General features: G+C 32.9%; 1 protein-coding gene across 1 annotated transcript; it reads left to right on the forward strand.

The window, feature by feature from the left end:
- On the forward strand, positions 1-567 carry LOC115877338 (protein GVQW3-like). Its single transcript, XM_030893485.1, has one exon. The coding sequence runs from the start codon at positions 1-3 to the stop codon at positions 565-567; it is 567 nt and encodes a 188-aa protein (XP_030749345.1).
- The last annotated feature ends 16,415 nt before the right edge of the window (positions 568-16,982 follow it).

Below are 16,982 nucleotides of genomic sequence, written 5' to 3' on the forward strand. Positions count from 1 at the left end.
ATGGACAAAATCGAGTATCGAGCTGTCATTAAACATCTGGTTTTGAAAGGCAATACGCCTGCACAAATTAAACATGAGTTGGATTCTGTGTATGGGGAGTCTGCACCATCATTTACCATAGTGAAATTTTGGGCAGCTGAATTTAAACGTAACCGTAAGAGCTTGGGAGACTATGAACGTTCGGGACGTCCAAAAACTGCAACTACCGACGATAACATCGCCAAAGTTCACCAAATTTTGCTAGACGACCGCCGAATTAAAGTGAGAGAGATAGCAGAGGTTATGAACATATCAAAAGAACGTGTTGGTCACATATTAAATCAAGATTTAGGCATGAGAAAGCTGTCCGCGTGTTGGGTGCCGCGTTTGCTCACGTTAGACCAAAAGCCTGTTCGTATGAACATTTCCAACGCTATGTTGGCGCAGTTTAGGCGCAATAAATCCGAGTTTTGGCGTCGATTAATTACTGTAGATGAAACTTGGATACACTACTATACACAACAGTGGACGGCAAAGGGAGAACCGGCTCCAAAAAAGCAAAAACTGTTATTTCGGCTGGGAAAGTGATGGCGACTGTTTTTTGGGATAGTTATGGAGTTATTTTAATTGATTATCTTCAAAAAGGAAAAGCCATCACAGGAGCATACTACGCATCATTACTTGACAAGCTAAAAGCAGAACTTACGGAAAAACGGCCACATTTACAGAAAAAGAAAATCCTGTTTCACCAAGATAACGCACCGTCTCACACCTCAGCGGTTGCCATGGCGAAAATCCACGAATTACGGTTTGAACTGCTTGACCATCCGCCTTACTCACCACATCTAGCCCCTAGCGACTTCTTTTTATTCCCTCATTTAAAAATTGCGTTCGGAGGACAGAGATTTTCGTCAAATGAAGAGGCAATCACCTTCGTGAACCACTATTTTGCAGAGAAAAACGCCGAGTACTATTTGGACGGGTTACAGAGATGGGAGCATCGCTGGGAAAAGTGTGTAGAGTTACAAGGGGACTTATGTTGAAAAATAAAAAAAAATATTCAGAAAAAATGTCTTGTATCTTTGTTAGGTCGGAAACTTTTCAGACCACCCTCGTATAAAGGCACATTCTCACGACTCGTGTACTTGACAAACATTTGTTATTTCGTGATGTCGTGAGAACGGTTTCCTTGGTCACAATAATTATTCGTACACTTGCCAAGTGTACTTGGTCACCCTTGTCTATACTTGCCGAGGCGCAAAAAATTGTACTGTTATAGAATATGTCCCGTTTTTTTTTCCGTATTTTTCGAGTTAATTGGGGATAGTTTAAAACGTTAAAACAATAATATATTATATAATATCAAATTTACGTTAATAACTTCAATATTGGCGACATACCTAAATCGCTCTAACAGCAGTAAATGGAGTGGACAAATGAAGAATACACGAGAAAAATATAGACAAATATAGTTAACGTCATTCGAGAAAAAAAGCAATAATACGCTTAGTCCCAGAGATATTACAGCTTGGATATTTTGCCGTACAAAGGAAAAACCAGAGTAGTCCACGCGTAAATGGCAAAAACCAGAGATGTACTTACGCATGGGTGACAAGCATGCATCTTGCAATAATTAGTATTATATGTTATAAATTTATGTATTGTAATAAAAACCTACTTAAATATTAATTTTCTTCCTACAACAAAAAATAATAGTTTAGATTTAGGTTTTATAGAACCTTTAATTGGACATCCCTGGTTTTCCCCTGTTTTCTTTTGCATTTTGACATTTTTGTTTCGGTATTTCAGAATGTGGCGATAATTCACAATATTAATAATTCAAAATTGGTAGTAATATATATTTTTCTAATTATTCAATCGAAAATAACATATTTCTTTAAAAACACTAAATTGCATTTTTCTCGGCTCCAATTAAAATGGACAAAAGTGGGTTTTCCCGTGTAGTCTTCAAATGATGTTGTTTTGGAATTTATGAATTTATACGAAAATGAGCCCTTCATGTGGATGGCCAAACATAAAGAATATAGAAATCGTATTGCTGTGTACAGTAAAAGAACTTAAAAAGAAAAATGAATCACTAGCAACGACAATTTTGGGACGACCGGTATCCATCGGTGCGACTATACTGTTACCTCCTTATTATTCTATGCAGATAAGATATGGTAGACCGGATAAATCTTGCGTTGCCGAACATATTGTTGATAAAGAACATTGTATAGATCTTAATAATTTAAAATTAATTAAACAAGTCTCAAATTACAGGCAATTAGATGCATATGAAAGCATCAGAATTAATAAATGTAAAGATAGTATGAACAGAGTCATCGGTCCAATTCCTTCAAGTTCTTTGTTCCTACTACTCTAGTGGCGGAAATTAACTGTTACGCTCAGTTGGCTCTGACTCGGTTGGCTAGATTTTGCCACGCCCACTCGGTACCTACTGGGCGAGTATATAAACGCTCAACTTGTAGATTGTACTCTAGTTTATAATCATCTGCTGATGATGCTAACATGGTTAGCGAAACGCGCGTCCAGTGTAAAAGTAAAAGTGTTTTGGTGTATTGTGGTGATTTAGTGTAATTTTAAGATACATCTATAAATACCGTAAACGTTCTGTTAAAATTATATTATATCAATTTAAGCTTCAAAATTAACAATTCCTACCTGATAACAATAATTTCTTTAATTACTTTAAAAGTAAAACGAAAAAGCTTCAAACTTTCTGTATGATCTTTTAATTTGTTTTTAATTTTTAAGTATGTTATATTTATTTATGTTAAGTTCTTTAAAATCAAAGAAGCGATTGCCATACATTACTAACCTCTACAGATATCTGAACGATACATTTATTTTTATTAGACTTTATTAAATAAGAAGTAATGCAATTTAGAGGCTATCGCTTCTTTCATTGTAATTTTTGCTCGGTTAAAATCTGCTCTGTGCCCTGTGTCCCATGAATGCTGACAAATCTTAGATTTGTGGATATCGACTAGAGTTCCAAGCTCCTGAGTTAACAATTCTCCTAGTACTGTTCCATCAAAGACCATTCTAATCATTCTCGCATCTGATCGTTGATATCAGCCTGTTTATACCTGACCGAACATTTTTAAAATTAAATACAATGTTAATGCAAGAAAATTTATTATTTTTATATTTTGCAAAATTTTGTTTTTTCTAATAATTGTTATCTCCCATTTTTCACTCTGCAGAAAGAAAGAAGAAAGAAAGAAAGAAATTGCTTTATTGTCGTAAAAAAAATTAAACAATTTTGTTGACAAAGCTTAAAAAAAAAGAATATAAAAAATATACAAAACTTCACTTAACAATAAAAAAACATATAAAACTAACAGCAAACATACAAAACTAAAACAATACTTTATACAATTATAGAAATTGTACATTGTCAAAAAATGTATTTAATTAAATATAAATAAAATATAAACATACATGTAAATAAACAACTGTATATAATGTCAATACTAAATTTAAATGGATAGAAAACAAAATCATTTCTTAAATTTAGTGAAAATGTGTGTTAAATTTAGAACCCTAGATACTAATAAAAAAATCGTTAACCGCGTAAAAGGCTTTCTCCAGTAAGTATGATCTCAAGGCTCTGCGAAATGCAGGAAAGGATGAAATGGAATTAATTTCAGATGGCAGATGATAGTGCATTTTTTTTTGCATTGTACAATTGGGAACTCTTTACTAACTCAGAGTGAGGGGTTGGCAGATACATGTTATGCTCTGCGTTCCTAATTGGATAGCCATGAACTGGCTCTAGAGAAATACTCGATACGTGCTTGCGAACTAGGCAGACGGATTCGAGTATGAATAGGGAAGGAAGAGTTAATATTTTATATCTTCTAAACAAGTCCCGGCAGTGAGCACAACTGGTTAGCCTCAGTGAATATCGCACAGCTCTCTTTTGTAATTTGAAGATACGCTCAAATTGAGTCGCACAACACGCACCCCAGAATGGAAGTGCGTATCGGAGATGCGACTCATAAAGGGCATAATAGACTGTCCTAGATGTTGACAAATTAAGCACATTAGCAACTGATCTAAGTGCGAAACAGGCAGAACTTAATTTTTTAGCTAAAGCATCGATTGCAAATCCCATTTTAAATAGTTGTCCACAACAAGGCCTAAAAATTTCACAGAATCAACGACGTCAATGGTGGTATTATCAAGTTGAAAAGGTAGCAACGTACTTTTATATGATAAGACTTTAGTTTTAGAGACGTTGAGACACAGATAATTAGAATCGCACCATGTTTTTATGTTGATTAAGTCACTGGAAATGGTTCTATGAAGTGCCGTGGTGTCCGGGCTGCTCCATGTGAAACAAGTATCAGAAATATCAAGCTTACAGAAAATCTAACGCTTTTGACAACCTCTCTATCTCCACTTTACGTAAACATTCTTACGGACCGGAGAGGATTTCGAGACAGAACGAAAAAGTGGAGAACGCAAACATGCGAGTGGAGAGCCACTTTTAAAATGAAAAATTGACCGAAAAATGTGACTAGGCGTTCGCTGGCAGGGCGGCACCCTCTTAAGACGAACAGATGTAAAAATAGGACACGGGGTGCATAATTCTTTCTGATTTTTTTGTCGTTGGTTCAAATGATTTGGTAAACTTAGGCCCCTTAAAACGTCACTAGGTAATAATTCGGAAAATTTAGTGGTTTACGGACAGTGGCTCTTTGAACAGTAAAATACGAGAGAAAAATCATTGGGTGGCTTTAATAAAAATTTACTGTGGAAAATACCACATGAAATATAAAACTTTTGAAATACTCTAAATACAAAAAGTGTTCATTTTTTGATTATTTATCTATAGAAAAAATAATATACAGGATATTCCATTTAAAATAATTATTTTATGTTTAAAGAGTATGTTGTCAAAGAAAAATTATTTTATATTTTAGAAAGTTTGGCGTAGAATTTTGAACACCCTGTATGATAAGGTTACGATATGTATAGCAAATTAAGTACAGACCATCTAAAGTAAATACCACATATAGTTTTGATTTCAGGAAAGTTCTTATATTTTTAATGAAAAGGAAGGCTGAAAAATATATATTTTTTATTTATTTATTAATATCTCTGAAACTATCGAAATACAGGGATGTTCACCACATACGACACGGGGTATTGTAGCTAAACGATAAGATTTTTACAAATTGTAAGTTTTAGGTTCGATGAAGGACTATTAGAGGTACAATTTAAAAATAATTTTACAAGATACAGAGTGTCCCAAATAAGTAAAAAATATCAAAGTTGTATTTTTTCAAATGGAACACCCTGTATATTATTACATTTTTAGTTTCTACGATTAAAATAAAAGTAAATTTGATTACGATTTATTATACTTAAACCTTACCGTTCTTGAAATATTTTCAATTTTGTGAAATTGCAGTAAAAATTTTAAAGCTTCATTTCTCCAAGGGTATCAAAGTTTTTAATACTAAATATTTACTGTAGTTTATTTACTGATCAGTTATTGTGTTGCAATAATAAAAATAATACTACCTTATACAGAGTGTCTAAAAATTTATTTTAAATAATGATTAGCTTCAAACGGCAATAACTTGTTTAATTTAAATGGAACACCCTGTATATTTTACGAGAATCAGATGCACAATTTAATTGTCTATCAAATTATATTACTAATATTTTTACCTATCTCTTTAAGTTTCCGTAGAAAATGCATTTTCTTGTAATTTAGAACTTATTTATCAATATACCCATGGACTATTGACATTTTAGATTATTTTTAAAGATGTACCAAATTTTTAAAGAGTACAGATACTAATATTGTCGATATAATTCGTTTAGTTCATTAAAAAAAACTGTTTAAATATTAGTTAAAGAGGACCAATTAATATGATTCCAGTATTCAAACTACATTAACTGACTGTTTGCGTTGATTAATAATAATTGCTCCAAATACTAAAAAACTGAATTTTGTATGGGCATTAGACAGTGTGATAAAAAGTAACACCTTAAAAATGATATTTCATTTTTTAATAAATGCTTATTTATAACAACAGAGACTTTAATTTGATAACTTATTATTATATTGATTTCTGACTCAAATCCACATTTATTTATAATAATTTATTAACGAACACAATTAAGTATGTAATTAATTAGTATATGGGCTGAAATAATGGTGTTATATTTAATTAATGGTATACTCTTTTATAATGATTTAAATAGTTTTCTTTTTGCATACAAATGGGATAGTAATATTATCGTGTTGCTAAAAACGATAATACTACTAGTCTGTACATTTTGTACATTTGTTGCGTTAAAAACAATCTAAAATGTCAATATTCCATGGATATATTGATAAATGAGGTCTAAATTATAAGAAAATGCATTTTCTACGAAAACATGAAGGGATAGGTAAAAAATGGTATAATACAATTTGATAGACAATTTAATTGTGCATCTAATTCTCCTAAAATATACAGGGCATTCCATTTAAATTAAAGAAGTTATTGCCGTTTGAAGCTAATAATTATTTAAAATAAATTTTTAGACACTCTGTATAAGGTAGTATTATTTTTGCAACACAATAACTGATCAATAAATAAACTTCATTAAATATTTAGTATTAAAAACATTGATACCCTTGGAGAAATGAAGCTTTAAAATTTATACTGCAATTTCACAAAATTGAAAATATTTCAAAAACGGTAAGGTTTAAGTGTAATAAACCTTAATCAAATTTACCTTTATTTTAATCGTAGAAACTAAAAATGTAATAATATACAGGGTGTTCCATTTTAAAAAATACAACTTTGATATTTTTTATTTATTTGGGACACTCTGTATCTTGTAAAAATATTTTTAAATTGTAGCTCTAATAGTCCTTCAACGAACCCCAAACTTACAATTTGTGAAAATCTCATCGTTTAGCTACAATACTCCGTGTCGTATGTGGTGATCAACCCTGTATATTGTTGTATAGTTATGAATAACTTAGAATTATGTAAAGTGATCTGAAAGGAACCGAAAATGCAATAATATACAGAGTATTCCATTTAAAAAAAATCATCTCGATCCACTCACACTTTTTTGAGCCATCCTATAGAAGTCAAAATCTGTTCCTGAAATACAGTCTAATATATACTTTAGGTTTGCACTTAAACAAAATTCTCAAGTTTTTTATTCTCTATGGCCGGACTCTGTATATCCTAAAGAACTATCACAATAACAGAAGAGACCTCAAAATCAGGGATTTTTCTAAAATGTTTCTTGTATTGCATTTGTAACATTTTTTTTTTCAAATACACTAATACAGGCTTTACCAGTTTTTAGTAAAAGCCCTACAATAATTGTCTCTCTCCTATTAAATTCGATACGCCCATCACCGACGACAACAATGACGAAACAAAAACTTTCTTTTTCTTCCCCACCACCAACCCAGCAACGGCGACTGTAAACACTCTCTAGAAATTAATATATCCCCCGGGAGAGGCAGGCATACACTCCCGATTACCGTAACCGGACCCCGAAAGACGCACAAAGCGGGGGGGAAATGGTCTCGTCTCCCTCCCCCCTCTCCCCCCTATATCTTCTGCGTCGTTTTTCTACTACCCATTTCGCGATAAAAATAAAACGTTCCATCAAGCGCTGACAACGTCTCTACGAGAAAAATGATAGGTCAAAGAAGATGCCGGGGCGGTAGACATTCAATACGGCCGTTGCCGGGTCCATTAGTGGCGGTTGTGGGGGGAAATATGGGGGGATGTAGGGGGTTAGGGTGAAGAAATCTTTTCTCGCCATGGAAATTTGGGGGATGTTGGGAAGGGAGCGATGAATGTGTGCTTGGTTTGAGTAAAAACTTGGAGAATATGGTGTGGTTATTAAATATAATGCTTGGTTGAAGGTGGCAAGCAATGTGTTATTTGAATCTCTCGACTCAAAAAATGTTTTAATCATTGTCTCTTTTTTTTATACAGTATATCCCCGGATTATATTATTATACATACAAGAGGAAAAACTTTTTATTATTGACATTTTTCGAAAAATGCATTCTTGATAAAAAAATTTGTTTGTTCTAAAATGATTAATTCCAAAAAATGTCTATACCTATGTGGCGGATTCATCTTTCCAAAAAAATCCTTTATGGGTATTTCGCCACTGCACTGCAAGACAATCTACAAAATAAAATAGTTATGTTTTGTAAACACTTCTGCGTTAAACCCAAACGGAAACTACTTGTCAGAAGTTATGTTTACAATGATACAAATTTGCCTAACAAAGAAAAAAATGCTTAACGTTTCGGAAAGTTTATCTCTTTCCGTCATCCGAAAAAAAAAAATTATTTAAATTCAACTATTCCAGAACACTTTTTACAAACTTTGTACAACAAACTAGCATAGTTACATTACATTGACTACTATTTGACTTGGTAATTGATCAAACTAAGAATTGCCTACAAACGGTTTATATTTCCTGGTATTTTTCGCAAAATTATAACTATTTTTTCTTTTTTACCTCGATAAAAAAACATATTTTTCTTTACTCTATTTCAAATAAATCCAAAATAACCGAGTAACTTTACTTTAAAAATTAAAAAATATATATATTTTTAGTTTGGTATACAATCAAACCTACTATTACATACAAGCTGTTTACAGTTCATAATGTTTTTCGCAAAACTATGAACGTTTTTCCTTTCTCAAATCCATTTTATTATTTCGATTGTGCAACACGTACAAAAACAGCCAAAACTTAAGCCTGCTCGTAATCTTTTAGGATACGATTCGCCGTTACATTTTTGTTTAGAAAACCGCTGTACCGTTTCGATTGTAGAAAATTCACGCCAGATAGACCGAATCTCCTCTCATCCGAAATCCGCACGAAAGAGAAGAATAAAGAAATAAAGTTATATAGCATGTAAAAATTGTAGTAACGATGATCGGGTATATTCGCGAGAACGATATAAAGGATCGTGGAATTTTTCGATTTCGACGAAAGGCTGACGACGCCACTAAACAGCGGAAAACCGTTGAAAATCGTTGGGAAAGCTGAACAAAACTGTTAAATGGAAAGAGGAATATTTGAGAGGGGGTATAGATTTCGGATTTTATCGTTTGAAATTTTGATGGTTTTTGGTTTGGGTTAATCCCAATCAATATTTGAGTTTCTTGTATTGCACTCCGATAAAAGGTCGTCACATTTTACGTTATTTGCTATTGTTACGCTCTGGAGTATTACATTCTGAATGGGTAACTACTTGTGACATCTCCTTGAAATAGGAGTGGTAAATATATAAATAACTGTGAAGGAATATATTGTTTATTTAATCAGCAAATAGTTTATACGCTATTGCTATCAACGTTCAACAACTCCTACACTACACTGTAATTGGAAGTGGTTGAATAACAAGAAGGAAATTGTATAATACTAATAAGACACAGTTTATAGTATACAGGGTGTTTCAGAAAACATGTGCCATCTCTTATGGGTAAATTCCTCACGTAAAAATAAAATTTATTTTTAATATCAACATAGGTCCGATTCTGCTTTGTTTCGTAGCTACAGGGTGTTAAAATCTTAATATTATTTCGATTTGTTATAATTTTCTTCCAAGTACTTTTAGTAATTCGAATGAAATTTTGAGCCTAAAACTTCATTCAGAACCTCGCAATTAGTGGAATGAATTAGTGGTTTTAATTACCTTTTATATATGTTAGTTTACGATCATTCACAATGTCTAAAAAACACAATTAAAATTAATAGAATATCCTAGCAACAGTTTATTTAGCTTATAAAAACAACTAATATTTAGCTTATAAAACAATCAACTTTTCATTTCTAACCACAATTTCTCTTGAGGGAAGATAATGAAAGGCCAAAATGACATTTCTCGCAAATTTTGAAGTATAATTAGTAAAATAGTTAAAAGTTTGAAAAAACTTTTACTATTAATTGACAATGTCTACCACTAATTTTGACGTTCTGAATGCTTACATTGAAATTAAAGGAACAAATTTTTTTATTAGAAATTACGAGGTTCTGAATGAAGCTTTAATCTTAAAAATCAAAAATTGCAGTAGTTTTCGGTAAAATTTGTCAATCAATTTTGATTTATGTCAAGTACTAGCATACTAAACCACAATTTCTTTTAAATGGAAAAATAAAAAAGTTATAGACGTGAGCCACTTTTGAAAAACACCCGGTATATTTCGTTTTAATATTTTCTCACAACTTAACACACCATGAATCGCACTTCTTTGACTTACGCTCAAATCCTCTTTACCACAAGGATGTAAAGTGAGCCTCCTATTTCCATCATCTCTTCCAACATGTCCCGCCAAGAACGCCATCTCCCCTATTATTCGCATTTCCTCCCAAATCGATCAAATATTTTCACACCGGGGGCACCACTAATACCCCCGGGGTCGACGGGGGTGGGTACAATAAGGGTAGAAGCGCCCTACATTCTCCCACCGTCATGAAAAATGGCCTGCTAGGTATTTTAGGGAAAAATAAATACGTTTCCGTATCGACGGGTCAAAGAGGAGAATAAGTTGGAGTTATGGGAGTGTATTTATGGGAATCGCTTCGCTGTGATAGGGTTCAGTGTAATGCCCGGGAAGGGATGTAGTAAATGGGATTGCGTTTAAAGAAGGGATTAATTGAATGTGGGTTTGGGATATTCGTAATAAATTTATTCGTTTTTCATCGAAAAACGTTGTTGTAATATTGCTACAGGGATTCTTGAATTCTAACCAGGTAAAACAATGCATCTGTATTAGATTTGACTAGTAAAAAACTCCTGTCTTTCTTGTCGTTAGTTGTTAGTTTTAATTCCATTATAATCTATTATAGACAAAAAGTTTTCAGATAAAATTTGTAGGTAATCACATCCTTAATGAGATTGTGTTCTTCTTTTTTTTCTAAAGCCTGTTATTTTTGACATAAGGCACAAACTTATGTTTTTTTAAATGGAAACCATAGTTGACCATGACTTCATAAAAAGCGCCATTTTTTAAGCTTTTTGGCGATATAAACTATAATATGTTTTTTTTTGAAAAATTACTGAGTTATAGCCAATTATTATCTTTCTTGACTAATTTCACTTAGTTGGTATGGTATTCTTATTCTATTATTTATTTAATTATTGTAATTTATATCTTATAAAAAGACAGAATATTTTATTAAACGGTTCTTTACAATTTACATTACACAAACTAAAACTTAAAAAAATAATATTACTACATACACTTTAAGTTATTTTAGAAAATGTTCAAAAAATATACCGCATAAAATCTAAAATGGATAGGTCAGGTGATCGAAGAGGCCCATGCAATTAGTCCAACTCTTCCTATCCCTGAGTTTGAATAATTATGATACAAATAATTTTTAAAATTTCTTTCATTATGGGGGAGGCTGTCATAATGAAAGTCATGTTGGAACAAGTCTATTGATGCGCGAGTCCCTAAATTTAAAAAATGTTTCGAAAACCGTTCTCTAAAAAGCGTATGTTACATATCCTCGAAATGTAAGGCCAAGAAAAGTTGAACTAATAATCGTACACGCTTTTCTTTATTTGAAAAATTCATATTTATAATTTTTAGTTATTTTAATTTACAAAGTTTGGATGTGACAGTTTGACATTTCTGAGAGCAAAGACGATTGAACTTCTATTCATGGCTAACTAAGTTAAATTGTTTAAAAATGATAAGATGATTGGCTATAACTCAGCAATTTTTGGAAACCCATATTACAGCTTATATCGCTGAAAAGCTTAAAAAATGGCGCTTTTTATGAAGATGGCCAACTATGGTTTATTTTTAAAAAACATAAGTTTGTGCCGTATGTCAAAAATAACAGGTTTTAGAAAAAAAACGGAGAACAAAATCTCATTAAGGATGTGATTATCTACAACTTTTATCTGAAAACTTTTTGTCTAAAATGTATTATAATGGAATTAGGTACCATTTTTAAAATAGCAAAAATTTGTTTTTTTTTCGAAATATCTAGTAAGCCTTGAGCTTTTTCAAAAATCTGAAAGGCGCATATTTATGATCCCACAAAACTGCAGTTCTTTCCCCATTTAACCGACTCTCTATCTGAAGTAGTTTCCGAGATACCCATAGGAATGCTATGAAATGTCTTTTAAAGCTTCCAGTTTTTGTTAAGCTACTTTTGACTATTATTAACGTCAAAATAAAACTATTTTGATAATAATTATTTCTCTCCAATATACGACTCCCCACATTCATCAGGTGTCTAGATAATGCACTCTCTCTCCCTTGTTTTGATGTTTTCTCAGTCATGTTTCGTTAAATAATTTCTTAGAGTAGTTACCTACATAAAACAATTTTAATTCTTTACCGTTTGGCTTTTTGCGTGACCTTTTCATGAAAAGAAAGAGAGCATCTTTCTCAAGCTGACGCGCTAATGAGTTTGCCTTCCGAAGGACTTCTCAGAGATCACTCTATATCAAACCCATTTAATATTATTTAATTCATTATTAAGAGATATTTGATCACTGCGTTATGATATTTTCTATACTCTAGACACTATTTTTTTTTAAATAAGTGCTGGTGAATATAGCGCTGACTATAGAAATCATTTAATTAAAAAAGATTTATAACGTATAATCTAAATCTAGTAAACAAATTTCGTTAATTAAAAATGCCGAGATAATTTCGGAGCGATAGAAAATCCAATAGATCTCGTTCTCCGATTATTTTAAAATATCCATAAGACAAAAAGCGAGGAGGACACTAATTCCTGATATTTCTCGTCTCTAAAAATTCGATTATCTCTGGATGAAAATGAAAAATGCTTTGTGTCCAATTTTTGCAATGGATAGCGCAATGGATTTGCAATGGATATTTCATAATAAATTTAATATATAATAATTTTGCTAGAGAAAAATGAACGGAGGAGGCAGACAAAGAGAGATAATACAAACTAGTAGTTGCCACCACAAAAAAATAGTTTAATGTGTAGATATGTGAGGTGGACCAAAAAAATATTATTTAAATTTTATGAATAAACAGTTTGAAACGTTTCTTCTAAAACACATTAAACTATTATTAAAAAACAGCGAAGGCAATATTTAACACCAAAAGTATTAAAACAAGTCCTCCAAAGCCAACAGAGAGGCGTTTTTGAGCAGAGAGAAAATGTCGTGTCTTTGACGGAATTATATTCAACCAAACACACCTCCTCCTCGGTTGTCAGTCTCCTGAATAATGGAAAATTCGGGGCCGGGGCCTGGAACCTACCCAGCCTGAATACGGAATCAGTTGGAGGTATTGGAGAAACTGTCATTCGGACGAGATGTCGAAGTGAGGAGGCGTACAAGCGAATTGGAAGTAGTGAGGGCTATTTGAAGACGGTCAAATACTAAATCTATAGGTCCCGGTCTCTGGACCATTGCACAATTGTGGTTTTTGAAAATCACATCTACAAGATGTAAAAATCTAAATTTGATACCCAGTAGTAGTCCTTTATACAAACTGGATTTTTTTTACTAAAATAAACAGGATTTTCTCTCAAACTCTTCGCTTGATTTCGATTTTTTACGGATTGTAGCTTGGCTGTCACTAATATATTTGGATGAAGTGACGGAAAGGAAACAAAGAATTTTCAGGAATTTTGAGACACTCCCTGGAGTGAATAACTGACGATTGAAAACGTTGTGTGTCATCAAATTGTAACGTGATATATTTTATTCTTTCAAGTAAAAAATGACTCTACCTTAATGTATCTCTCTGCTGTTTCTTAGCTTCAATCTACCTTTAAATTATTAAACCACGGTAAGCCACTGGTATGGACAGACTTAATATAGTAGATTATAGATTGTAGGAGAGAGAGGAAGTTAATCAACCGCGATTTAATAGATCTATTATGTCCTTCTTTCTTGAGCTATAATTCATCATACAGTCTCAGGGCTTTAAAAAAAAGCCAGTATCTGAGACGGTTTTATAGAAGTTAGTTCTCCATCTCCGATATCTGTCGGCACGAATGGTTGTCGACTGGGCAATGAGGTGTTCTGGTGTTTCCCTATTTCCCCACAAAATCTGCATACGCCGTTGTTTCTTAGCTTCAATCTATTGAGGTGTTCATTGAGGAGATAGTGTCCCGTTAAAACCCCCGTAAAAATCCGAATATTGGTCTTACTTATCAAGGAAAATCTTTGATTTCTCTGTCGACCCTAGTAAAGTATTAATACTATACCTAGTATAGCAGAGTAATATCTAGTTACTCTCGAGGCAAATGTAAACACTATATAATGGTATATTATTATTATTATTATTATTATATACTACTTATGGCATAGTATTATGTTTTAAGGAACAAAGACCCATCAGTTCCTCTTACACTAGAGACTTTTTCCGAAAAAAAGCAAGAGAGAAAAATATACGGTCGCGAGATATTGCGTTGCAAAATGCAGCCAATCCAATTTTCGAGCGAAATAAATAATCTGCCGGTTTCATTTTGCCAAGTAATGAACATAAAAGATAAGTGGAGATTCCGTTTTTGCTTTTACGGCGTGCCGTCGCCTTTATCTTGTCGGAGACGGCGATCTCTGGACCGTCGACCGGTCATATTGCCGAGCAAGAAGTCAAAAAATAGACGAAGTCAACATACTGTCATATAAATTTTACCCTAAACCCGAAAAAATCAGACTTTAAAAAGTGTTGGGTACGAGAACTACTCTGTTATCTATTAAAATCGAGTTAGACGTTTATGAAAAAGAACAGTTTTTTCCAAGGCAACTGTTAAAATTGCCTATATCTATCAAAAATAGTAGCTAAAATAGTACTTTAACCGCAAGGGTAGATTAAATGATACTTTAACAGCGAGGATAGGTTAAAACCTTTATTTCTTCTCGCACATATTTTAAATGCTTCCATTTTTGAAAATATTTGTATTCCTTTTCATAAGTTATTCGGGATTTAAATGGAAGTAGTTTGGATATGGCGTTTGTCGCCTCACCCTGAATATCTGTTGTTGGTAAATTTACTTATTTCGTTTTGAGCCATTTCTGGCTCCAATTCAATCAGCAATCGACACGAAAGAAAATTACAGAGTATTGACTCAAAACTGACAACTAAAGAGACAGCTTTATTTATTTGTCAAATTACATAGAAACCAACGCCAACCCAGCACAATATTTTTTCTACTCGTAATAAATTCCTTGAAATAATAATTTCTGGATGGAAAAAAATATTGTTTTATACACGACGATAAAATTGCATTATCGCCTCCCGAAATTAATTCTCTCGCGATTTCTAATACCATTTTATCTTCTTGTATAAAAAATAACTATTAATTTGGTTTTTTTAATTTAAGTCACTTGCTCTATCTCCCAGAATCATAAGATGAATCTCCAGTGAGCCCCAACAATATTACTTAAAAGGCATTTCCCGTTCCAAATAAAAACAAAAAGCAAACAGTATAGTTGCAGTAGAATTGTATTATACAACAGCTGTACTGCTGTTGTATAATGCAATTCTTAATATTAATAATTATTTTATAAAGTTTCTTTGAATTTTGACTTAAATCAAAACTAGCATAATTCCTCAATATATGGGACACCTTTCTTTATTTGTAAAAGAAATACAAAATATATTAATTTAAAATAAAGTAATACTTTTTAAGTGTCAATAAATAATTACAAAGTTATTTATTTAGTAAAAAACTAAATTTAAACCAGTACTAATTAAAGAAATACAAACAAACGTCAATCGAGTCAATTTAACTGAAACCGAAATCAGACGTTAAAAGGTCTCCAATACAAAACATATGTCACCTATTGAAATCGGCCTCTCCGCAAACACAACGACGGCGCTTAAAATTAATCGCCAATTTACCCCATCAATCGTTTAAAAAAAAGCCCCCTTTCGGGCGCTCCAAATAAAAATCAAAAACCAAACAGTGCCGCCGCCGGAGTCGCAGCAGCAGCCGTATACGTCGCTGTCGTTCCCCGAGCAGTCGTGCCGGTCGTCTCCTCCCAACCACGTTGTCAACTCTTCGCGTCCTACTTTGCTTCGACGTTGCCATAGCGATCCGCAGGCTCCCAGCTCCCTCCCCGCGTCGCGCCGCTTCCATCGGAGCCGCGGCCGCCTCCGATGTTTTCGAACAGTCCTCGGTTGATTGCGGCACTGGTAACGTGTCCGGTCTCGGGTGTGTTCGGGGGATGTCGGGGGTTGACGTCGAAATTTCGTGATTTTTTTTCAGATGATTTTTTTTTTGAAGTTCGATATCGGTTAGTTCGAAAATGGGTAAGAGATGTTTGTTTTAGAGGCTGAGATGTTTAGTATAGATTAGGTAAGTAAGATTTTTTTTTTAATTTTGGTAAAATTTTTATCTAGGACTTATAGTACTTATTAAAAAAAGTCTATTATATGTGGAGACATCTATTAGAAAATCACCTCAAAATAATGTGTTTTCTGAATAGTTCTATTATATTTAGACAATTTAAATAATTTTTGTTTCTGGCGGAAGTCATCATCATTTTCAACTTATTCAACATATTTATTACTTATTATCCGTCACATTTTTAAATACTCTTTTACCTATTGTTGGCTATGCGGGCCCAAGTTATCCCAGCTAATCTCCTAATATTATGGTCCCATCTCAGGTTCGGTCTCCTTCTAGGTCTCTTAATCCCTCGTGGATACCATGCTGTAAATTTTGTGGTTTATCTGTTGTCCGTCTTTCTTGCCAGGTGTTGCATGTATAGGTCATGACTGGTAGTACATTCTGGTTGAATGATTCTTCTTTAGATAAATTGGCATTCTAGATCTGAATGTGATTGAATTTCTTCCATAAGTACTCCATGCTATCTCTCTCCAGATATCTGGAATGAAAATAGTCAATACGTGTCATAATTCACAAAAATTATAGATGTTGACTTGATAATTATTAATGCATTATCTGAAATAATAAATTTGCAATGTTTTTGTGTTAAAGATTTGAAAGAAACTGTT

This window comes from Sitophilus oryzae, unplaced genomic scaffold (genome assembly GCF_002938485.1).
Source record: "Sitophilus oryzae breed Bouriz unplaced genomic scaffold, Soryzae_2.0 scaffold_1443_pilon_pilon, whole genome shotgun sequence".
Lineage (NCBI taxonomy): Eukaryota > Metazoa > Arthropoda > Insecta > Coleoptera > Curculionidae > Sitophilus > Sitophilus oryzae.

What these genes read in the sequence shown, in the direction of transcription:
- LOC115877338 (XM_030893485.1), top strand. Translation starts at nt 1, where the DNA reads ATGGACAAAATCGAGTATCGAGCTGTCATTAAACATCTGGTTTTGAAA.